The 25,514-nt window shown below is 46.3% G+C and overlaps 1 protein-coding gene across 5 annotated transcripts in view; it reads left to right on the top strand.

Moving 5' to 3' along the window:
• COL26A1 (collagen type XXVI alpha 1 chain) overlaps positions 1-25,514 on the top strand; it is a 194,953-nt gene that overhangs the window by 68,740 nt on the left and 100,699 nt on the right. For 4 of the 5 annotated variants that reach the window (XM_038539198.1, XM_038539194.1, XM_038539196.1 and 1 more), the window contains exon 3: positions 4,703-4,806. In XM_038539198.1, the coding sequence (XP_038395126.1) occupies positions 4,703-4,806 (104 nt within the window). The remainder of the gene's footprint in view (positions 1-4,702; positions 4,807-25,514) is intronic. The other variant, XM_038539195.1, reaches the window with a different exon arrangement.

Raw genomic sequence — 25,514 nt, 5'->3', positions numbered from 1 at the left:
TCCATCCTCGTGTGGTTATGTGGCAGAGCGGAGCCATGCCTGCCTTGTTCATACTTAGGTTTCCATTGTCTGGGACACAGCAGGCTCTCTGTGTGTACCTGCCGAGTGCACAGATAAGTGTTGGGTTCAAACCAAGCTCTGTACAAGGTGCTGTGGGAGGGCTTAGCAGAGAGCCTGGGGACCCTGGACAAGAGGGCGGGTGCTTCATGGAGGAGGACAGGACAGGTGAATCACACCCTGAAGGCTCTTGGGAATATTTCTCAGGCAGAGTAAAGGAGGAAGGGCAGGTAGGCAGAGGAGCCTGCATGTGCAAAGGCCCAGCGGCAGGAAGAGTAAGTTGTGCTGTGGTGGTAGGAGCCTTGGCTGGTGGTGACAGGAGGAAGGGAGCCTAGAAAGATAGGCAGGACCTTCTGAACTGACTTAAAGAGCTTAGTCCTTAGTCCATGGGAGCCATGGAAGGTTTTGAGAGAGAGTAGTCGTAAAATCGGATCTGCATTTTAGGAAGATCACTGGGTTTTTGGACCGGACCCAGTGGAAGAGCTGGGAGTTCTTCACAAAACGTAGGAGGAAAAAAAACAACAACAAAACAAAACAAAAAAAACAAAGGTAGGAGGGTGAAACCCAGCCTGGGGGGCCAGGCTGCTGCCTAGGGCACTCAGGGGAGACCTGAGGGGTCTGCTAGTCTGAGCCCTGGCCCTCAGGGCTGGTGAAGCAGCGCCACCTACTGGTGTGCCCTGCTGCTGGGTGTCACAGGTCATCTGGTTCCTCCTGGTCCCAGAGTGAGACAGATCATCAGCCTATGACCCTCAGAATGAGGAGCAGAGAGGAACCTTCCATGGGGGACAGGCTTTCCCTCTGGTTCAGAGCCGGAGATCAGGATGTTGTGCAGATGTAGGGAGGACAAGTGTTCCCTTGTACCGGACGAACACTAATTAGTATTGGTAGGTTCGGCAGATTTTGTCTGCGTTTGGATCCTAGTCCTTCTGGCAGTGTGGCCTTGAAAAAGTTGCTTAACACCTCTGCCCTCAGTTTTTCATCTGTAAATTAGGATTAGTAATAGTATCCACCTGTCAGGGCTGTTAGGTGTCAGCAGATGCGCAACACTCAGAACAGTGCCTGGTCCATGGTGAATGCTCAGCTCTTAGGTGACCTATTCTGATGTCTATCAGCATTGGATGCCCGGGCTGAGGGCTCATGGGCTGGAGGGGGAGGGGCAGCCTATGGCCCTGGGGGGCCGGAGAGGCTGTGTGAGCCAGACGGACGAGGGCCTACACTCACGGCTAAGCAGTCAGACCCCCCCCCCCCCATCGCAGGGGTGACGGCCGGCCGAAGGGCGTGGGCCGAGAGGAATGAGGTCAGAATGAGGTCAGATCTGCATTTTGCAGACCCAGCATCTGTGCGTGCTTCCTGCTCTGGGTGCCTGGCACACGCACCCTCCCAGTGAGCCTCACGCCCTGCATCCTGGGCTCCATGGTGTCCTCATAAGTAAAGTGTGCAAGTCTATATCGCGAGTTAGGGGCAGAGCTCAAAGCCTGGCGAAGGCCAAGACTTCCATTCCCACAGTCCAGGTCTCCATCCACCCCGTGATGCTGAGGTTTAGGAGGCACCCCCGCCATGGCATCTGCTCACTTGGCAGAATGCAAGCTGCCAGTGACTCGATCCTTTCTTTGCCCTGCACGCTGCCCCGGGTGGGGGTTCCATAGCTTTTCTGCTCCTCTCAGCTGGAGCGACATCTTATACTAGGAATTAATTAAAAAAAAAAAAAAACTAGTGTCTTTTATCTAAATTAAAACTTCCTTCCTCTCCTATCTGGGCCTGCTTCGGGCTGGGTGATCTGCTGCAGGAAGGTGGTGTGAGAGTGTGAGTGTGTGAATGAGTGCCTGTGAGTGTTGAGTGTGTGAAAGCATGTGAGTGCATGTGCATGTGAGCATGAAAGCATAGGAGCATGTGTGTGCATGTGGGAGGGTGTGCGTATGTGACACTGTGTGTGTGTGTGTGTGTGTGTGTGATTACCTATTCATTATCTATTTGTGCTCCTTAGACCTCGGCTCATCAACCCACCGATAGCTCATCAGGCCACTTGCCATAGGGAGTGGCAATGATGACACTGCTCCTCTACCAGCCCCATCCCTCTGGCCCTGTTGTAGCGCTTCCTGGGGCAGTTGAGAGTCTAGCTCAACTAGACTCTGGTCTAGTTGTCCTGGTCCTAGCGTGGGCATCTCTCCTGGCTTCTCACTGGAAGTTTCCTGCTCCTGGCTGCACACAGCCTCAGCCCCTCAGACCTCCAGGAGGAAGCTGGTTTGCCAGAATGTTCATGAAACATGAGTGAGAAGACTTTTTTAAAAAAAGAGAAATTAGTGTAACAGGATTGTTCGGATTTAGCACAGTATTTCTGAAATCTGAGAAGTGACTCGTGTGTTTTCCTGTCAACAGGGGCAACTCGAAATGTCACGCCTGCTGCTACCAATTAATTCATAATTTTTCCATTTGCCGATTAAGTTGCTTGGTGTCAGCAGATTTGGATTTTGTGAAGTCATGTAGCTTTGCTCTCAAGAGGAAGATGTGCGAACGTGATCAAGCAGCGAAGTTTTAATGGTGCACACAAATCAAATAATAAAGCCAAATCTACCCCCTTGTGAGATTGGGTCGTGTGTGTGTGTGTGTGTGTGTGTGTGTGTATTGAAGTATGATTAACATTCCACCTTATGTCAGTTTCAGCTGTATAGTATTTGATATGATATTTGTATGTATTGCAATATGATCACCACAGTAAGTCTAGTTAACATCTGTCAGCACACACAGTTACAGAAATTGTTTTTCTTGTGATGAGATCTTTAAGATCTGCTCTCTTGGCAATTTTCATATATGCCACTCAGTATTATGAACTATAGTCACCATGTGGTACATTGCATCCCAGGACCTTTACATTTTATTTTACATCTGGAAGTTTCTACCTTTTGATCCCGCCTTCATCCATTTTGCCCACCCCTACCCACCAACTCTGGCAACCACCAGTCTGTCTCTATCTATGATCTTGGTTGCTTTTTTCTTAGATTCCATATAAAAGTAAGATCATCCAGTATTTATTTTTCTCTCTCAGACTTACTTCTCTTAGCATAAGTTCAACCCGGGTTCATCCATGGTGTCACAAATGGCAATATTTCCTTCTTTTTCGTAGCTCAGTAATGTTCCACCATGTATATAGACATCACCTTTTCTTATCCGTTTCCCCATCGATGGACACTTAGGTTGTTTCCATGTGTCGGCTCTTGTACATAAGGCAACAGTGAAATGGGGTACAGGTATCTTTTCAAATTAGTGTTTTTATTTTCTTTGGATAAATCCCCAGGAGTGGATCAAATGGAAGTTCTATTTTTAATTTTTTGAGGAAATGCCATACCATTTTCCATAGCGGCTGCACCTGTTTGCATCCCCACCAACACTGCATGAGGGTTCCCCTTTGTCCACTCCTCGCCAACATCGGTCCTTTCTAGTGTTGATGGTAGTAATTCTGACAGGAGTGAGGGGATAGCTCATTGTCGGTTTGGTCACTTTTATGTCTCAAGGTTTAGCAAAACAGCCCCAAGCTTTTTTGCGAGAAAAATCTCAAAACTGCAGGAGTGTGAAATTTTGCCCTGGAATTCACAGTGGTTTGCCAGGGGCAAGGGTCCTATGACTGGACTGTAAGTTTTCATTGACATGTCCCTCTCATCCACTAGGCTAATGATTCTCTCGAGGATGGGACTCAGTTCTATTAGTCCATGTATTAGTCTACTAGTATTGCATGTAGTTGGCACTCAATAAGTGTTCATTGGATGAATCAACCAAAAGAAATGATTGGGACAAATCATTGGAATATTGGAATTCAGTAACTTGTGAGTGATTGGAAGTTGTACAGGTTCTAAGGATGGTTTTCTTTTCCTTCTTGGTCATCTTGGTTAATGTCTTAGCTCAGGATGCCATAGCAAAATATCACAGGCCAGAGGATTTCAACAACAGAAATGTGTTTTCTCAGTCACTTTCCTAGAAATCCCTGCCTCCCTGGCCCCTTGCAGAATCCAGACAGCACGTCTGCTCTGTTCAGTGGGAGGAAGCATGTGGCTCTCCCCGTGGCTATGGCATTGACTGGAAAGAGAGATCCAAATCCTGGCTCTTGGGGCCTCGGACCCAACAAGGCACCTGGTATGAATGGTGGGTGTAAGGTCCAGCCACCCGCCTTCTCGCTGGGTACTCACACAGCCTTTGCTCAGGTGTGTGCATGAGCTCAGAGAAATCTCTCACTTTCTCTGTCCTCTTCTCCTTGCAAGGCCACCAGTTCTGATGGATTAGGGCCCCACCCTTATAATAACCTCCTATATACAAACACAGTCACATGGTGGGGTGGGTAGGGCTTCAACATATGAATTCTGGGGACACAGTTCAGTCCACGGCAGATATTTTCCCATTGTAGGTGGCCACGCTTGGAGACTTGCAGGAAGGCAGAGCTGGGAGGGACTTTATAATGTGTTGGGTAACACAGAGAGGGGTGGTCACTTGTCCAGGGCTACACAGCCAGCAGGGCCAGGGCCAGGATGATGGGCTCCACTCCCCAGGAGGCTCCCAGAGGCCTGGGCTGGGTGCTCTCTGCAGAAGGGGGATGGCAGGGGGTGGGGGGAGCAAGTGGATGGGTGCTCACACTATCCTGATGCTGCCCTTGTGTTAGTTACAGGACTCTGATCAGACCCACATACAGAGTGTCCTACCGCACGGTGACAGCACTGGAGTGGAGATGCTGCCCTGGCTTCACCGGGAGCAACTGTGAGGAGGGTGAGTCTCCTGGGTTGTGGGGGGCCTGGGGAGTCCGGGACCAAGGGCTGGGCACCGGGTGCAGGGGGACGGGCTTCAGAGTCTCTGGGTGTTTCTACCACCCTGCCAGTGGGCACTGCGGTGAGGTCCCTGTGTGCATCGATTGAGTGGAGGAGCATCATGAGTCCTGGCCTAAGGGAGGACTGCTCTGCTCTGGATCCCACTCAGCCTGGAATGGAGGCAGGTGGAGCTGGCTACCGAGTCTCTGTTCAGCCGGCAGCCACGTCCGTTGTAGAATGAGGCAAACGGACCTGGTGGGCAGTGGGCTGGTTGTCCGGCCCTTCTGCCTGGCTGGAGCCCAGAGGAAGGAAGGGGGACAGGGGACAGGGCCCAGGGCTGGGGTCTTCCTTCTGGGCCCCTGGACCTGGTCTCAACCTGCCTCTGCAGCCCGATGGGGCCAGACACCAGCACTCAGGTGGGTCAGGGGTGGCCGGCAGCGAATCCTAGCTGTGCTCATGGCCAGGGAAAGCAGGTCCTGCCCGACCGACAGAGTCACAAAGCGTCTTGTTCCCCGTGTTAGCTGGCCAGCCTGGAGGCCCATGGGTCAGTTTTGTATTTGGAAACGATGGTTTTCCATGGTGTTGACTTTCTGATTAAGAAAATTATCTTCCCTCATCTTTTTTGTGACCTAACACACTGACTTTTGGCTTATGTATCTGCTTTTATTTTTTTTTTAAGATTTTATTTATTTATTCATGAGATACACACACACACACACACACACACAGAGAGAGAGAGAGAGAGAGGCAGAGACACAGGCAGAAGGAGAAGCAGGCTCCATGCAGGGAGCCCGATGCGGGACTTGATTCCAGGACTCCAGAACCATAACCTGAGCCGAATGCAGGAGCTAAACCGCTGAGCCACCCAGGGATCCCCCCATATCTGCTTTTATAAGTTAAGTAATTATAAAGTTCTAATAAGTTATAATATTTTGGGTACATGCTTCTGTTGTAAATGACCTAAGATTTTTGGGTTATAAATAAGAACATAACGGAATAATGACAGAATGGTAATTATAATGATGATGATGCCTCGCGGGGCCTGTGGCCCAATGTGGAGTTGAAGAAAGGCTCCAACGGTGCCACCTCTCCTGACTCAGAAGGTGCCTACTTCTCGGAGGGGAGCTGATGCACACTTGAGGGTGTAGAGCCTCCATGGGTCTCTCCTAGGAGAGGGGCAGGTGGGAGTGCAGGAGTGAGGGGAGGACTGGCTCCCCTCAGGTGAGCAAGTGGGTGGCTGGATCCCATACTTGATGTGAGAGACCATTGTTCACACCCAGTGCCTTGGGTCTGAGGCCCTGAGGGCCTAGATTTGGATCTACCTTTGTGGTCAAAGCTATGGCCATGGGGAGGGGAGAGCCACTTTTTCCCTCCCACTGAACTAAGCAGACATGCTGTCCAGATTCTACAAGGGGCCAGGCAGGCAGGGGTTTCTAGGGAATTGATGGATTTACCCTGAAGTAACTGGTGGAATAACTGAGTGAATTTTCAATGATCAATAAAATGAACCACATTGGGCTCTACCCAGTGATGTCCTGGGTAGGCTCCTCTCTATTTTTTATTTAAAAATTTTTTTTGAGATTTTTATTTATTTATTCATGAGAGACACACAGAGAGAGGCAGAGACACAGGCAGAAGGAGAAGCAGGCTCCCCATGGCGAGCCCAATGCAGGATTCGATCCTAGGACCCTGTGATCATGCCCTGAGCTGAAGGCAGACGCTCAACCGCTGAGCCACCCAGCTGTCCCTCTGCTCATCTTTAGAGGCCTTTGCTCAGCACTGGGAAGGCTTTGGGGGCCCCTCTCTCACCTGCCAGAGAGACTCTAAGCTGCCCCCTGATCCCATCCTGGCCTCAGCTGGCTGTAATCAAGTGTTTTCAGGTCTGCTCCCCACCCCCTCCCAACTGTCGCTCGCCACCCTGCAGCCTGTCTGTTTCTTCTAAGGGTAACTGAGCCCGGCCCGAGTAGGTCTCCTTCCTCCCTCCCCTGGAAACCACTGCAGTGCTGAAGCATGTACAATTTTAAATCTCTCTTCATGTTCTCTTTATTAAAGGACTGATCCAGTAAATGAAGTGTAAGTCTCAGATGTCTGAGTCATAAACCTCAGGCAAATAGATAAAGAGCACATGTTTGATTAAACTCAGTGATTTAACCAGCAGCCTGGCAAAAGTGATTCAAAACGGGGATTCGAGACACTGATACAGATGCAGACCACAGGGCTCTAGACCACCCTTAGGTCAGATAATTCACTGGGAGAACTCAAAGAGCCAAAAAGCAATTGCACTCAGGCTTATGGTTTATTACAGCGAAAGGTGTGATTCAAATCCTCCAGGAGAAGAAACCCATGGGACAGAGACCAGGATGGTTCAACACACAGCTGCCAGTTGTCCGCTCCCAGTGGAGGCACGGACAGTGATGAACTCCTCCCAGCTAGTGTTAAACAAGTTGACAAAAATGCTGTGACCAGATGCTGGCAGGAGCCTAACCCTGTATCTCCCTAGGAATAGTGGTTCATATTTGTTAATTCAGGACCACAGTGACTTTATAGATCACGGCTACCATGAATAGGGAAAATTAACTGTGTCTAAGTATCTAGAACTATAGGTATATTTCTATATTTTTTCTTATTACAAAACTTAAATATGTGTTCAGTGTGGAAAAGGCGAAGACACCCAGAATCACACCTGTCAAGGCAACCTGGAGTGTCACTTTGGTGAAAAGCCTACAGATCTTTTTTCTGTGCCTTTGGTTGTACTATTTTGATAACTTTCTTTTTCATATGATTTACCATGAATGTGTTTCTCCTTGTCAATAGATAGTTTTCTATAGCATTATTTTTCATGGCTGTAAAATTTGAATATACCCTTTATTATTTTTTTTTAATATTTTATTTATTTATTCATGAGAGACAGAGTGAGAGAGAGAGAGAGACTGAGAGAGGGAGGCAGAGACATAGGCAGAGGGAGAAGCAGGCCCCATGCAGGGAGTCTGATGTGGGACTCGATCCCGGGACTCCAGGATCACGCCCTGGGCAGAAGGCAGACACTTAACCTCTGAGCCACTCGGGCGTCCCAGGTATACCCTTTATTAACTAAAACCGTACTGCAAGGTGTTTAAGTTGCTCCCAAGTTTTAAATTATTGATGATATTACTGTAAGCATCTTTTTTCTTTTTCTTTCTTTTTTATTTTTCTGACATAAAGTTTACATACTCTGATAGGCACCAATCTTAATTGAGTGTACACTTTGAGGAGTTTTTTTTTTTTAAGATATTATTTGTTTATTCATGAGAGGCAGAGAGAGAAAGAGAGAGGCAGAGACATAGGCAGAGGGAGAAGCTCCCTGCGGGGAGCCCGATGCAGGACTTGATCCCAGGACCTGAATCAAAAGGGAGATGCTCAACCACTAAGCTATCCAGGTGCCCCTAGGAGTTTTGATACATGTATGAATTAACATCACCTCCTGGAAAGTCCTCATCGCTTAGCAGCCACTGTCCTGATTTCTATCATCAGAAATCAGTTTGGTCTATTCTCTGAACTTCATATAAATGAAACCATATAATCTATACTCTTGTGCATGGTTTCTTTCAATTACTATGTTGTTGAGATTTATTCATACTGTGATGTGTATATCAGTAGTTTACTAATTTTTATTACTCGATATTATTCCATTGTGTAAATAAGCACAATATTATTTATGCGTTGTCCTGTGGATAGATCTTTGGATTGTCTCTAGTTTTTGGCTTTAAGAATACAACTTCTGCAAACATCCTTGTCTTTCTGTGAACATATGTTTTTATTTCCCCTGGGTTAATCCTACAAGTGGAATTGCTAGGTCAGGTTGTAAGTCTAGCTTTATAGGAAAGACCCAAACTGTTTCCTGAAGTGGTTTTACCAGGTTGCACTCCCACCAGCAAAGTGTGTCCCAGTTGCTCCTCATCATTGCCAACATTTGGTGTTGTTAGTCTTTTTCATTTCAGCTATTCTTGAGGGTGTGAAATGCTCTGTCATTGTGATTTTATTTTGTACTTCTCTGTTGAGTAATGATATTGAGCATCTTTTTTTTTTTTAAAGATTTTATTTATATATTCATGAGAGACATAGAGTTCCTGCAGGGAGCCCAATGCAGGACTCAATCCGAGGACCCTGGGATCACGACCTGAGCCAAAGGCAGATGCTCAACCACTGAGCCACCCAGGTGCCCCTTGAGCATCTTCTTGTATGTCTATCTGACATACTTACCAGCCATTCTTGCATCTTTCCTTGTGAAGTATCTGTTCAAGACTTTTGTTCATTTTTAACTGGGTTGTTTAACTTGATAAGAAATAGCCAAATTATTTTCCAAAGAGGTTTTAACATTTGTTAGTCCCACAAGCAAAGTGTGTTTCAGTTGCTCCACATTCTAGCCAATATTTGGTGTGTTAGTCTTTTTAACATTAGCTGTGCTAGTGGGAATGAAATAAAATGAAATGCAGTTTCTTCTTTTTCAAGACTACTTTTACACTTTAGTCCTTTTGCATCTCCATAAAAACTTTATATAATTTAACAATGTCTGCAAAAAACAAAAACAAAAACAAAACTGTGATGGGGAGTAGGACTGTGATGAATTTATAGACCAATTTGGGGTGAATAGATATCTTAATGAGTCTCCTGATTCATGAACATAGTATAACTCTCCATTTATTTAGGTACTTAATTTTTAGCTTCCAGAGTAGTAGAGGTATTGCTTGTCTCTTATTAAATTTATTTCTAACTGTTTTGTGGTTTTGGTATTTTTTGAAAAATGAGATTGCTTTCAAAATTTTCATTTCATACTTATTTTTCTCTTAGTATATAGAAATATATTTGATTTTTAACATTAACTTCATATGTAAAAACCATGCTAAATTCATTTATTAGTTCTAGTAGCTTATTTATAGGTTTCTTTGGATTTTCTACATAAACTATTATGTCCTCTGTGAATAAAGATGTTTGCTTTCTTCCTTTCAATTATGAATGCATTTTATTTTATTTTTCTTGCTTTACTGGAGTGGCTACAACTTCTGGTAAGATGTTAAACAGAAGTGGGAGAATAGGTATAGTTGCCTTGTTTCTGATCATGGGTGGGGAGAAGTTCTCCATTTCAGTATCAAGTATGGTTTTAGTAGTATATTTTTTTCATATATGCTGTGTATCAGATGAGGATAGTCACTTTTAGTCTGAGTTGAGACTCCTTATCAAGAGTGGTGCTGAATCTTGTCAAATGCTTTTTTCTGCTTCTGTCCTGAGGTGATCATTTTTTAATCCTTTATTTTGTTAATATGACAAATTACATTGATTTGGAATACTAAACCAACGCTTTGTTCTTGGGAATAACATTATTATTACTGAGATCAACCACATTTGGATGTATTATTCATTTTTCTATTTATTTTCTTTTTTAAAGATTTTTTAATTTATTCATGAGAGAGAGAGAGAGAGAGAGAGAGAACACAAGCAGGGGGAGAGGCACAGGGAGAGGGAGAAGCAGATTCCCTGTAGAGAAGGGAGCCTGATGTGGGGCTTGATCCCAGCACCTGGAGGTTATGACCTGAGCCGGAGGCAGATGCTTGACCATCTGAGCCATCCAGATGCCCCATTTTTCTATTTCTGTATTTGATATTTATCTGTAAATTTCTTTCCTTGTAACATCTACCAGTTTTTGGTGATGAGGGAGGGTTATGCTGTTCTCATAAAAAGAATTGGGACAATTTCCCTCCTCCTCTATTTTATAAAATCACTTTTTTGTAAAGTAGTTGGTATTACTTTTTCCTTAAATATTTAATAGAATTCACAGTAAAACCATGAGGACCTATAGTTTCTTGTGGGCAAGTTTTCTTTCTTTTCTTTTTCTTTTTCTCTCTTTTTTTTTTTTTTTTGAGAGAGAGAGAGTCTGAGTGCTCAAGCAGGAGGGAAGGGCAGAGAGAGAAAGAGAGAGAATCCCAAGTCAGGTTTGATCTCAAAACCCTGAGATTACACGTGACCTGAGCCAAAATCAAGAGTCTGTGCTTAACCAACTGAGCCACCTAGGGACCCCTGTGGGGAAGATTTTGATAACAAATTTGTTTCCTTTAACAGACATATGGCTATCCATGTGTTCTATTTGTTTATTTTTTTTATGATTTATTTATTTTAGGGGGGGAGGCAGAAGGAGAGGGAGAGAGATTCTCCAGCAGACTCCCTGCTGAGTACAGAGCCCAACACTGAGCCCTGAGATGACAACCTCAGCCAAAATCAAAAGTCGGATGCTTAACTGACTGAGCCACCCAGGAGCCTTGATGTGCTCTATTCCTTAATTTAATAATTATCTGTGCATTTTAAAAATCAAATTTACTGAGGTGTAACTGATGTACAACTTATTACATATATATAATTTACACACACCAGGAGTGTACAGATCAGTAAGTTTTGACCCAATGAATAATTTTTTCCATAATTCTCTTCTCTCTGGTATTTTGTCCACCAACGTTGCCACAGCCTCCCTGAGCTCAGAGAGATTGCCATGTTGCACCTTGTTTTCTTCCTTCCATGAGCTCTGGTCGGGAAGGTGCCTCTAGGAATTGCCTCATTTGTTTTCTTCCCTCAGGAAATACTGTTCTGAATTGCCTCCTATTCAATGTCTACAAACATTTGTTTCATAAATTTTGTCCAATTTTCTAGTTTATGGTGGGGGAGCAAGTTCAGGATGAACTGATCTGCCATGACTGGAAGCAGAAATTGCATCTTTTCTTTTATTGAGTTTGTATTTATAGTTCTCTGTATTATTTCTTAGTAGTTTTAAAAAACAATATGCTTCCATTTATCTGCCCCACTGACCTTTGTGCTATTGATGCTGTATGTTTACAATCTAAATATGTGAAAAGCTTCCCAGTTCAATAGTATAATTTTTGCATTAAACAGATTATCTTTTTAAAAAGGGAGGGAATGGGCACATGGGTGACTCAGTAGTTGAGTGTCTGCCTTTGGCTCAGGTAGTGATCCTGGGGTCCTGGGATTGAATCCCACATCAGGCTCCCTCTGGGACCCTGCTTCTACCTCTATGTCTCTGCCACTTCTCTCATGAACAAATATATAAAATATTTTTTAAAAAAAGAGGAGGGAAGAGTCATTTCCAGTGATCTTTATTCCGCCTAGAGCTCTGAGCCTCCACTCAGTATCCCTTCTCTTTGAGCATGTCTTGTAGTGAGGTCTTCTTGTAGTGAATTCTCTCTACTTAAAAAAATTTATTATCTATTTTGCCTTAATTTATTTTTAATAGTCAATTAACTGATTAATTTGTGGCAAAATATACATAAGATTTACCATTTTAAACATTCTGGAGTATACAATTCAGTGGTATTAAGTACATTCATAATGTTTTGCAAACATGACCACTGTCTAGTTCCAGAACTTTTTTCTGCCCCCTAAGGGAAACCCTATACCCATTAAGCAGTCATTTCTCATTCCCTCCTTCCTTTAGCCCCTGGCAACCACAAATCTGTTTTGTCTCTATTGATTTGCCTATTCTGGATATTTCATATAAATAGAATCATGCAATATGTGGCCTTTTGTGTCTGACTTCTTTTACTTAGCATAATGCTTTGAAGCTTCATCCAAATTGTGGCATATATCTGAATAATGAATAATATTCCATTATATGGATATACCACATTTTGTTTATTCATTCATCAGTTGATGGACATTTGGGTTGTTTCCACCTTTTGGCTGTTGTGAATAGTGCTGCTGTGAACATTCATGTACAAGTTTTGTTTGAACACCTGTTTTCGATTCTTTCTGATTTTTACTTAGGATTGGTATTTCTGAGTCATACCATAATTCTGTGTTTAACTGGCAGAGGAGCTGCAAAACTTTTTTTCACAGTGGCTATACCATTTTACATTCTCACCAGCAATGTCCAAGGGTTACAATTTCTTCACATCACCTCCAATACTCCAATTTTGGAATAATATTTTCATTGAATTCATAATTCTGGGTTGATTCTTTTTTCTTTCAGTACTTTAAACAGATTGTTTATTCCACTGTCTTTGGGCATCCATTGTTCCTGGTGAGAGGTCTGCTGTATTCATTTTGTTGTTTACCTTCTAGAATGTGTCTTGTTTCCCCACCCTGGCTGTTTTCAAGATGTTTCATTATCCTTGTCTTTCAGCTGTTTGACTATGATGCTATCAGGTGAGATTTTCTTAATTCTGCTTGGGCTCCTTTGAGCATCTTGGGTATATAAGCCAGTGTGCTTTGTTGTTGTTATTGTTGTTTGTGTGTTTGTTTTGTTAGGGAAATTTTGTTCATTATTTTGTCAATATTTTTTCTTCCCTATTCTCTCTTCTCTTCCTGAGGGTCCATTTGCTTATGTGTTAGATTGCTTGATAGTATCGTCAAGGTTCTGCATTTTCCCCCTCTGTTCTTCAGTCTGGATAATTCTATTGATCTATCCTCCAGTTCATTGACACTTCTGACATCTACAATCTTCTGTTAAGCCCATTTCAGATAATGTTTTTTCAGTTCTAGAATTTTCATTTCTGTGTGTGTTTGGTTTATAGTTCCCTAATAAGATTTCTCCATTTATTCATTTACTATGATCATAATTTATTTTATATACTAGAGCTTATATATCATAGCTATTTTTTAAATCCCTGTCTTCTATTTCCAAATCTGGGTCATCTTAAGGTTTATTTGTGTTGATATTTTCTCTTGACTTAGGTCACAACTGCCCCATTTTTCTTTCTTTCCATGTTAATAACTTTTGCTTATATATTGGACACTTTGTTTTTAAGATTTTTATTTATTTGTTTTTGAGAGAGAGAGAGCATGCGGTTGGAGAGAGGCATGGGAGAAACAGACTCCCTGCTGAGGAGGCAGCCAGATGTGGAACCTTGGGTTCTGGGATCATGACCTGAGCCAAAGGCAGACGCTTAATCAGCTGAGCCACCCAGGCATCCCTCTATTGGACACTTTGAATGATAAATTGTAGAGATGCTGGTTTCCTCGAAGAATGTTGATTTTTGTTCTAGCAAGCAGTTAAATTACTGTTTGTGAAGGCTTGGTTTTTATGCTTTACTGGGTGGGTAATGAAAATCCCTTAGGCCTGAGATATAGTTTTTACTCCTAAGGCTTGGTCTTTCTGTGGTTGCAAAGGCAGGCCCTACGTGGAGAGACTTAAGCTCCAGACTCAGAGATGCTCAAGCTCTAAATCTTCCTCTTCCCATTGGGTGGCAGCTGATATCTCTGCTCAGCTTTTAGAGCCTCCTCTCTGTTGTTTTCTGCTGAGCTCATTGGAGTCTTCCCTACACGTGCACAATTCAGAGGTCAGCCAAGGACTTCAGGGGAGTTTGTACACACAGTTTGGGGCTCTGTGCTCTATATAGTTTGTTCTTTATTAGATTTCTTCCTTCAGTTTCCAGATCCTCTGGCAGCCTAAACAACTGCAGTTTTTGACTTATGTTCTGGCCACCTTGTGCTGCCTGAACTAAATTTGGCCCTCAGAGGAAAAGCCATGAGTGTAGCAAGTTTTTTTAAATTAATTAATTTATTTTTAAAGATTTTATTTATTTATGAGAGATAGAGAGAGAGGGAGGCAGAGGGAGAGGCAGGCTTGATGTGGGACTCAATCCCAGGATTCTGGGGTCATGACCTGAGCTGAATGCAGATGCTCAACTGACTGAGCCACCCAGGCACCCCAATGTAGCAAGTTCTATTCTCTTTTTGCAAAAGTTGAATCCCTTCACTGTCTGCTGGATTTTTGTTGCTCTCGAGGGTCTTCATATAATTGTTTTAAAAATTATCTAGAGCTTGTAACTTTTGCCTCAAGTAGAGTTAGTCTGATACAAGCTACTCCATCATTTTGGAACGGAAACTTTGTGAACATCTTTTCAGCTAAATTTTGTCAACACCTTTAATCACTTCCTTAGGATAAATTCCTATGGAGAATTATTGGGTATCCACAAGGGGTATACATTGGGCCAAGGCTTTTGAATCCTATTTCCAAATTAGGCTCTAGAAAGGTTGCTGATTACACTGCTGTGGACGGATTCAGAGATTCTGGAGGGCAGAGGGTGTTGTCATTATCTGTGTGCTCTTGTGTGCCCAGCACAGGGCCTGGCACTTAGTTGGGGTTCTGGCAAGGTTGTGGACTGACTCTACATCTGGGACATGACCTGGGACATGATCAAAGGAGTCAGCATCAAGTGCAGGATATAATACCATTACTTCACCTCTAGATTTAATTTAAAAAGTAGTTTCCTTGGGGTGCGTGGGTGGCTCAGTTGGCTGAGTGTCTGACTCTTGGTTTTGGCTTAGGTCATGGCTTCAGGGCTTGTGAGATCGAGCCCCATATGGGGCTCCACGATCAGAGGGGAAGACTGCTTGAGACTCTATCCCTCTGCCCCTCTCCCTGCTCTCTCTCTCTCTCTCTCAAATAAATAAATGAATCTTAAAAAAAAGACAAAAACAAAAACAAAAAACTAGTTCCTGAAGCTACATTCCAGCAGGAGATGTCCCTCCAGTTAGCTCACTTGGCAGATAGCTGAGGTGACATCATCATCTTTATCAACATCATATCATTATGCCATTATTTCTTACCTATGGAATGGCACTTTACTCTTTAGCAAGGGCTTTTGGTTATGCTGTTCCGTATTTCCATGGTGTAGATGCTGCTGTAGACTGAATATTTGTGTCCTCCCTTCCAAACGTGTACACTGAAACCTATTCTCCAATGTGGTGGTGTTAGAAGGAGGGGACCTTTGGGGGTTGATTAGGTCATGATGGTGGAGCCTTTATGAATGAGATTAGTGCCCTCTTAAAAGAGGTCCCAGAGCGCATTCCTTTCCCTTCTGCCATGTGAGGACACAGTGAACCAGGAAGCTGGCCCTCGCTAAACACCAGACCTGCCGGAGCTCTGATATTGGACTTACCAGCCTCTAGAAGAGTGAGAAGTAAATGCTTGTCGTTTCTTTTTTTTTTTTTTTTTAATTTTTATTTATTTATGATAGTCACAGAGAGAGAAAGAGAGAGAGGCAGAGACATAGGCAGAGGGAGAAGCAGGCTCCATGCACCGGGAGCCCGATGTGGGATTCGATCCCGGGTCTCCAGGATCGCGCCCTGGGCCAAAGGCAGGCCGCCAAACCGCTGCGCCACCCAGGGATCCCATGCTTGTCGTTTCTAAGCCCTGAGTACCTGGGAGGTTCCGGACACCATGTTGTTATAGCAGCCCAAATGGACCAACTCACATGCAGAGACTGAGGCTCAGAGATGTGGGAAGACTTGGCCAAGGTCATCAGCTGAGCAGTGGCTGATGCAGAGCTGGAAACCTGGGTCTTTTGCTCCTAAGGGAGTGCTCTTTCCCGTAAGCCACCGGGGGGCCTTCGAGGTCTCAGGAAATCCTACTCAGAGTTGTCCCAACACAAGGCACAGGCCAGCTGGACGTTGGCTGGCTTCCTTTTGGAATATCTAGGGTGGTTGGTCCCTGGTGACCAGAGGCCAGATCTTTATGTGGTGTTGTGGAAGAGATTTGCCACGAAGTTGATAGGCTCAACCGTCAGAAGATAAGTTTAACTCAAGTAGGAGATTTTTTCCTTTTGTTTTGTTTTGTTTTGTTTGCTTCAGCTGGAGTTGTAGCCAGGACAGGAAATGAATCCCCTGCGCTTCCATATGGGCAACGGCAGGCCCAAGGCGAGGTGGCTTAGCTAGTGCGGCCAAGCATTGAGCTGATTGATTTGAGTCCAGAATGGTGCTGACATTTCACCCCTGGCTCCAGCTCTGTGTATGAGTGTGTTTGTGTTTTGAATGGCTGAGGGTTCAAAGCTGGGAGGTGTTCTCTTGGGAAGAGGCTGCAGCCTCCCGGCCAGTCTGCAAAGCTCAGCACTTCAGGGAAACGATTCTTGATTCTCGATTCTCGAGGAGTCCGACAGCATTTCTGAAACTTGCCTACCAGGGGAGGGACGAGCATGTAGGGTCATTTATTCAAATTAGCTGAGTACCTGGGAGTTCCAGGCACTGGCTTGGGTCACACTGATGAAGGGGAGACCTCAGGAGCTCCCAGGCGTTGTGGGGCCAGGAGAGTACACAGATCATCCCAATGCTGAGAAATAAGGGTTTTGCTTTATTTGCTTTGCTGTGGAACCCACAGAAGGTAAGCCTTGGGGAGGTGTCTTACTCTCAGGGCTGACCTTCTGGATCCAACCTGACTCCCTCTCTCAGGATTCCGCTCTGCTGGGATCCCCTGTCTCTTGTATGTTCCACCTTTTTCATGTGTTGGCTCCTTCCCATCAGTACGTCAAATCTGCGTCATCCTTTAGCCACCACCCCATCTTGAGTTTCTTTTCTTTTTTTCTTTTTAAGGTTTATTTACTTATTTGAGAAAGAAAGTGCATGTGAGCACGGTGGGGGGTTGCAGGTGGCAAGCTAGAGAGAGCATCTTTAGTAGACTCTGCACTGAGCCCGGAGCCTGACGTGGGGCTCAATCTCACAACCTTGAGATCATGACCTGAGCCAACAGCAAGAGTAGGAAGCTTAACCTACTCACCTACCCAGGGGCCCCTTGAGCTTCCCTTCTTGGCCGGGCTTTTTGGAAGAGCTGCCTACTTTCCCTGACTCATGCTTCCTTGCTTCTAGGGCCTTCTGCAACCTGCGAGGTCAGGCCTCTGCCTCAGTTACACTTAGAAAGTCTTCAGGTCATGTTCTCATCACATTTATTTCTACTTCCCCAACCACTGGCAAAAAGCTGGAACCTGATTCATTCCTTGAATGAATGAATGATCACAAAGGCAATTTTCACGTGTGTGAGACATGAGGTTCAGCTGATGGATGTACAGTTATCCCCATTGTATAGATGAGAAATTGAGGCTTAGGGAAATGTTGATTTTTATGCGAGGCTCTGCCAGAGCCAGTGGGAAAAGTGGAGGCCAAGTGACAGGAAGAGGAAGATGCCACGGCCACTACTGGCTGAGCTAGAGAGAATATTCCTTGGGGCCTGACCACTCGGTCACTTCTGACATCTGCCTCTTCCTGGCATCCTTGGTAAACTTTGGCCTGGTGGGATGGCCGAGCTGAGGGCCTGCTATGTTGAGCATCTGCTCTTGTTTTTAGCTTCAACAGACAGCATGGCCTTGCTGATGAGATGCTAGGCTCTTTGATACTCCATCCCACCCTGGAGAGGTTCCAGCTGTTGGGATGGGTTTTGTTGTCAGACAGGCGTCTTTCGACACCTCCCATCATGCTGTGTGGGGCTGTAAATATCCACAGATGTCACCTGCCTTTTCTTTTTCTGGGAAGCGCTTGCACAGGGGCTGGCCCAGGTCACAGGCTCATCTTCCGGCTGCTGGGCTGTCTGCACATGAGGAGAGCTCTCAGCACTTCCCCTGGAGGCTTCTCCTTCACCCATGGGCATTTCACAGGGAGTGACAGGGGCCAGGGTGATGCCACGGGAGACGATTGCCAAGCTTGTGAATTTTCTGAGACTCTTCTGGGACCCACAATCTTTTGGATGATGCAACAGGGAATCTCCTTTCCCAGAAGAGGGATCCAAACCTCTTGGAGGTCAAGGGAAGGCCACCATCAACAAGCCAGCAGTGGGTTCATTGGATGAGGCATTTCTCTGCTAAAGCCTGTTCCTATTCTGACCTTCAGCTGAGTCTTTTCTAGAAAGAGGAGGGATCCTATAGGGAAAGGGCCCCACTTCTACCCATTGTGGCCTGAGAAGACCAAGTCGGGTCATGGGGCCAAAGACAAATGAATCGAGAAAGTCAGGAGGCCAGAGAGCTGTTGCAGATTGGGTTCCCCAGGATGGAGGTTCTGGGAGGGAGATGTGTGAGGGAGGTCTACTGGTGGTATCCTGAAGATCAAGACCTGTTATGGAAAGGGAAGCAGGGTAGTTGGAGCAGCATGAGAATCTGGGCTGCTGTGCAGCCTCGGTGAAGGCCTCAGCCCATTCTCTGGAAGCTCTGACCCTTCTGGATGGCCCTGAATTGGAGGCCAAATGGTTGGGCCTTCATACCCTCTAGATGGCTGATGATTGGATGTGGCTGCCCAGAGAGGGCCATGACTTTGGGTGAGGACACTCCTCTGAGGCAATTCTCAAAAGGGCTCATATGGAGGCGAGCTGCCAAGCCCACAGCTTCCCAGCAGCTGAGGGTGAACCCTGCATCCTGAAGGGGGGCCTGACCATTGGACCTATGCAGCCTGCACAGGGAGGGACTCAGCTGCTGCCTGGCAGTCCGAGTGCCCCAGTTCTCAAACAGGAGACATGTAATCTGTACCTTTTATTGTCCTCCATACAGAAGGTCACAGAATTTGTGATCATGGAGATGTCCTCTTCCCTATGGGGCTTTCTGAGGACCAGACACACACACAGGAGCATTTCTACCTGCAGATGCCTGGCCTGCAGAGCTGATATAGTGCAGATTCTGAGGGTGTGGGTATTCCAGAGGGGGGTTCAGTCCCAGGAGCCCCTTGCTTTATGGCTCCTGGTGCTTTTCCAGCCCCAAACTCCCTGGCAGGTGGCAGAGGGTTAGCTGGGTCCCTGCCTCCAGCCCTTGATCACTGAGGTGATATTTAAAGGCTGATAGTGGAAATTGAGCAGGGACTGGATGGCCTGGAGGGTCTACCTAGGCCCTTCTGCCTCCAGAGAGGCTTTAGCTGCAGCCCTCACCTAGGAGTCCTTACATTTGGATGAGTGCTTCAGTTTTTTCAGAATGCTGCTTATTATTTTTTTCTTTTCTTTTCTTTTCTTTCTTTTTTCTTTTTTTCTTTCTTTTCTTTCTATTTATTTATTTATTTATTTATTTATTTATTTATTTATTTATTTATTTATTTATTTTTAGAGAGGGAAAGAAAGGGACAGAGGGAGAGAGAATCTTAAGCAGACTCTGCACTAAACATGGAGCCTGACATGGGGCTTGAGCTCACAACCCTGAGATCATGAATTGAGCCAAAATCAAGAATCAGATGCTTAACCAGCTGAGCCGCCCAGGGCACCCTGGCTGCTCCTTTCATGTCTCATTGGACTCCACCCCGGGCCTCGTGGCTGTGCATAAGTCCTGCTGAGTATTTGCAGTCTCCCGTCATGCATCCTCTCTGCGCTCTCTCCCTGAGTGCACTCAGTTTCCCTGATCCTTTACCAGACCAGAGACACCACTGTGGCCTCCAGCCGTCCTGGTTCTGCTGCCCTGGGGAGCTGGTGCATGAACTATGCAGGGACTGGCACAGGGCTTCTCTCTGCAGCTGATGGGCCTTCAGGGCTCCATTCTAACATTTTTCTTCCAAGGCCACACGACTGACCAAAACCAGCTTAGGGGCCACTGGGAGCCCAGAACATTCTCTCTGCCCCATTTTAACAGAGTTGCAGTCCCTGGGCCCGGCCGTGTAGAAGGGGAGGGGACAACTCCAGCCCTCCTGCTCCTGTGCAGAACATCGGAAAGTACACGGTGGTGACATAAGGCATCAGGCCCCTTCCCATGTAACCAGAAACCCATGGGCAGAGTGTGGCGGTTTTATACTCAGGACAAGCAGAACAGAGACTAGAACCTCACCTCCCTGAGGACCTACACAAGGCCTCCCAAATACGAGAAGGAGCCAGGCCAGCTGCATCAGGGCAGGGGCACCGTGTAGCACCATGAGGGCAGTGGTCTTCCACCCAGCCAACCACCCTCTTCCCCCTTGTGGTCCTGCTTTGCCCGAAGTGGTTCAGTTTTCCAGCTAGAGCTCCCAGCACGGGCATCCAGGTGAGGCTGGGATCCTTCCTGCCTGCCACAGTGCGTCTATCTCAGCCAAGGGGTTCTGCACCCCTCAGCTGCTAGGACGGTGGAAAGAACATGGACTTCAACCCAGGCCAAGGGTCGACATCCTGGTTCCACGTGCCAATGCTGTGGGCAAGTCACTTGCTCTGTCTCAAACTGTTTCCTCATTTGCAAAGTGGGCACAATGACAAATGTCTCATATTGTGTATCAAATGAGGTGAATAAAAAGTACACAAGGGGACATAGTCCGTGGCACACAGCAGGCCCTTTATACGTGGTTCTTATTATGATTATTATGCTCCTCACTTGCTCAGTGATGATAGGCACAGTGGTGTTAGAAATACACGTTGACTGATTTGGGGGGTGGATCTTCCTCTTTAGATTATGGATGCTTGGGACCAAATGAACTGTAAAACTGAGGTTGTGTTCTGGTGTGTGTGTGTGTGTGTGTGAGAGAGAGAGAGAGAGAGAGAGAGAGAGAGAGAGAGAGAGAGATTCCACCTTTGTTGTTGTTGTTTTGGGGATTATGACCAGGATGTGAGCACAATACAGGACCTACACCTACAGATTCCCTGGGGACATGGGACCACAGAAGTAGGATTGACTCAGCTTCCAGTGAGCCTGAGCCATCCTCACCAGCAGAGGGTAGGTTGGTCTGGGGGGGTTCAGCCAAATTCCTCTGGGAGGCAGCCCATTATCACCAGAGACCCCGTGAATGGAATTTGGAAGGTGGCAGGTGGTAGGGACAGAGCTCGTGGTGTTGAGGCCCCAAATCATGACTGTTCCTGCCCATGTGACCTTTGTAAGGCCCTTGCCTATTGGTTCCTTCTCTGGAAATGAGGTTCTAGCAATCATTCTGCTGGGGGGGGTGCCTTTGAGGTCTGCAAGCCCATGGCTCTGCGCTCCCCTCAGCGGGGCTCCCGGCGGCCTCGGAGCAAGGCCTTCTAACGACACCGAGCTCTGGTTACTGTAAACTTCCCGCAGAAGGAGGCATACCTTACCATGATGTCATGTCTAGACACCCAGATCAGGTATAAATTATGAAGACAAAGTAGCATGTTCAGTGGTTAACTGTAAAACTTTAACGAGAGATTTCTGTGGCTTGAACACGTGTGGGGAAGGGCTGTTCTGGGAGGAGGAGAGGTGCTCACTTCCCTTTCCACTTCCGCTCAGGCTGTCTGCAGGCCGGGAGGCAAGGCCCTTAGGACTCGGCCCAGTCTCTGGTCTCAGGTGGCCGCTTCCTCCGGAGTGGGGAAGTGCCTGATGCTGGCGGCTGGGGCTCCGCCCGGCTGAGCTGAGTGGACCTTGGGCAGGTCACAGCCCCACAGCAGCGGGGGAGGAGGGCTCAGTCTCTTTATCTGTAAAATGGGGGCAGGGGATAGAATCTTCCAGCACAAATATTTCCATGTCCTGATCCTCTACGACCTGGCAGAGCAAATCGGTAGACACGCATGTCAAGCAGAAGGAATGCCTTTTTGGTTTAAGACCTACCTCCTGGGGGCTGTGGTGAGGAGGAATGTGGCAAGGCAGAGGAAAGGCTTCCAGGCTGTGAGGTGCCGTGCTGACGTGAGGGGCCTGCCCTGGAAATCCTGGAGTCTCCTCTGGAAAGGGCTGAATGCTTCGCCAGCAGCAATTTAGGGAATGTATTTATGGAAACGGAGATGGACCCTTTTTAGTTTTTTTTTTTGGTCTGTTTGTTTGCTTTTCCGACACCAAATACATTTTTCTGACACGATTCTCCAATTCCCTGACGCCACCTGGGTGCCCAGCCCTTTGGGTCGGTTCTGACGCTGGTATCAGCACAGCCCCCACAAAGTAAAGGGCCTCAAGACTGCCCCCCACTTCTGAGGCCAGCTACAAGGTCCCCAAGTGTACCTGAACTTCTGCCACCCTGCTGACCATAAAGTTGTGGGTTTGTACCACACCCCATCAAAGCTGATAATTCATCAGGCTGACTCCGTGAACTTAAGAGACCTCTGCAATGATGACTATGGCTTTATTAGAGAGGATGCATTCAGGAACAGCCAAATGGAATAGGGCAGAGTAGGGGGGAAGGGGTGCGGGCTTACCATGTCCTCTCTGGGTGCACCACCCTCCTTCCATCACGCCCTTGTTCCACCAGCCTGAAAGCTCCCTGAGCCCCATTTTATGGCGTTCCATTACATAGGCATGATGGAGGAAATCATTGGCCATTAGGGAACGAGCTCAATCTTCAGCCCTTCTGCCCTCCCCAGAGGTTGGGGGTGGGGGAACTGAAAGTTCCAACCCCCTAATCACATGATTGGTTCTTCTGAGGACCAGCCCTCATCCTGAAGCCACTCGGGGGTGGCCCCACCAAGAGTCACCTCATTAGCATGAACCCAGGTGTGGGCTTGTTATGAGTAACAAAAGATGCTCGGATCTCTCAGGAAATTCCAAGGGTTTTAGGGGTTTTGTACTAGGAACTGGAGATCAAATATAGGTATTTTATTATACCATAGACATGAAGGCCTTCCGAGCTGGGGTTGGATAGACCACGAAGCATGCTGAGGACGCCCACCTTGGGGCCCTAGATTTGAGGCAGGGGATACTCTGGCATGTGGCAATGACTTTTCATGGTACCTGCAACCGGGAACATAATACAGGAGCCTGTCCCCTGACAGCACATACATCACAGCACAAGGACTTTGCTCCAATGATGTGTGGCTGAGAGATGACAGAGCTTTGGAACAGGGTGGCTGGCATTGCGTGACACTAATGTCTTTACTGGGGGGGTCGATCCGTTGGATCCCGGGTGGCACTGCTGCCACAAGAGAGTGGGCCATGCATGCTGAGGATACAGAACTCTGTGATCTCGGTACCTGTGGGTCAGTGTTGTGTTCATCATGCCACAGGCAAATGATCCCCAGAAGACCACAGAGCAGCTGGGATGAGGACATCCCTTTCCTCAGCCAAATGTTCCACCACCAAATTGCAGTTATGAAGTGCCCACATGCTCTAAGGAGCCCATAAACACTGGAATCCATGGCGCAAAGCTTTACTCCTTCCAGCTGGAGCGTTGTGGGGCCCCACTGGACCCTCAGGCGGTGGAGGTAGTACATTTGGCCCCAGGTCCCCTGTTCCCCCAAGAACCTCCTGAATGTTCTTTATGACTGAACATGGCCCAGAGTTTTCCTCCAGAGGGTCTGAATTTCTTGACGTGGACTTGGAATGTTCCAGAATCCCTGTGCCTTGCTCTGCTTTGAACAGTTATTTACTGCCTGGGCCTTGCATTCAATGCTTCTCTTGCTAATTTGGGACTTTCCTCTTTTTCTCTTAATTGCCTATATGTGTATCTTCTCAACTAGTCTATGAGCTGCCTGAGAGTTGGAACTTCCTCTGTGGCTTTTTGGTCTGCAAGGACTACCACCCCCCAGAGAAGGGGAAAAAATGGGGTTTGGAGCTTCCAGACCTACAGTCAAACCTGGCCTCATCACTGGCTTTGACATTTGGGATAAGCAAGTGATTTCCCTGAGCCTCCTTTTCTCCATCAATGAAAGGAGAAAACTAAGGCTTACCCTGAAGGGGTGTTAGGAGGAACAGGGTTTCCTGGAAAGTACCTGACTCTGTGCCTAGCACCTGGTGAGCATTCAGGGAATTAGATGATTAGGTGAAGATCAATTGCATGGATAGTAAGTGATTGATCCTGGATGAGAAATCAGGTATCACCCTATCATACTCATTAAGGAGGAAACAATGAATAATTGATCAAAATACGGAGTCACTGCAGCCAACTCTGGAATCCAGCCTGGACATGATGAGAAGCAGGTGGGCATCTGGTTGGCTTGGCAGCAGAAGAGTCCTCATTCAAAGACCAAGGGCAAGGGGGGGATTTCGGGGCCACTTGGTCACAGGGTGGACTCACGGAGCAGAGGCATGTCAGCAAGCAATGTGTGTGTATGTGTATTGTCTGCACTGTGAGTATCTGTGTTGCGTTTATGATGTGTGCAGGCACTGAGTGGGTATAGGATGTGTGTGGTGGTTGTGTATATTGTTCATGTATGTGTAACATGAAAGACATACTGCTTCCACTTTTTCACAATTACAAGCAGGACCACAGACAATACCCTAGGATCCTTGTGTACCTGAACAAAGACTTTCCCAGACTGAGAATATTTAACTTTTCTAGAATTTGTCAAATTGCTCTTCAAACCTATTGTCCTAATTTCTACTCTACCAGCTGTATACAAAATTTCCCCATTGCTCCATATCCTAGCCAATTTTTGATGTTACCAGACCTGATTTTTTGTACCTAATGGATGAGAAATTATATTTTGTTGTAAAGATGTACATTCCCCTAGTATATCTGAATTTTAGCTTCTTTCAGTTTTTGTTTGTCCAAAAATCACTCTATCTAGTCATTATTCTTTTTTTTAATTTTTAAAAAAATTTTATTTATTTATGATAGTCACAGAGAGAGAGAGAGAGAGTGAGAGAGGCAGAGACATAGGCAGAAGGAGAAGCAGGCTCCATGCACCGGGAGCCCGATGTGGGATTTGATCCTGGGTCCCCAGGATCGCATCCTGGGCCAAAGGCAGGCGCCAAACCGCTGCGCCACCCAGGGATCCCATTATTCTTTTTTTAAAAAGATTTATTTATTTATTTATTTATTTATTTATTTATTTATTTATTACCCAGAGAAAGGCAGAGACATAGAAGGAGAAGGGAGAAGCAGGCTCCTCACAGGGAGCGCAATGTGGGATTTGATCCCCAGACCCAGGATCATGCAAGCTGAAGGTAGATGCTCAACTGCTGAGCCACCCAGGCATCTCTAGTCCTTACTCTTGAACGATAGTTTAGCTGGGTATAAAACTCTAGGTTGACAGTGATTTTCCCTCTGCACTTTGGGGATGTTATTTCATCTTCTGGCCACTGTTGTTGCTGTGGAGACATCTCCTGAAGATGTTCT

Source organism: Canis lupus, chromosome 6 (assembly GCF_011100685.1).
Source record: "Canis lupus familiaris isolate Mischka breed German Shepherd chromosome 6, alternate assembly UU_Cfam_GSD_1.0, whole genome shotgun sequence".
Taxonomy (NCBI): Eukaryota; Metazoa; Chordata; class Mammalia; order Carnivora; family Canidae; genus Canis; species Canis lupus.
The sequence above is the reverse complement of the archived record's forward strand: the minus strand, read 5'-3'. Positions and strand labels throughout refer to the sequence as shown.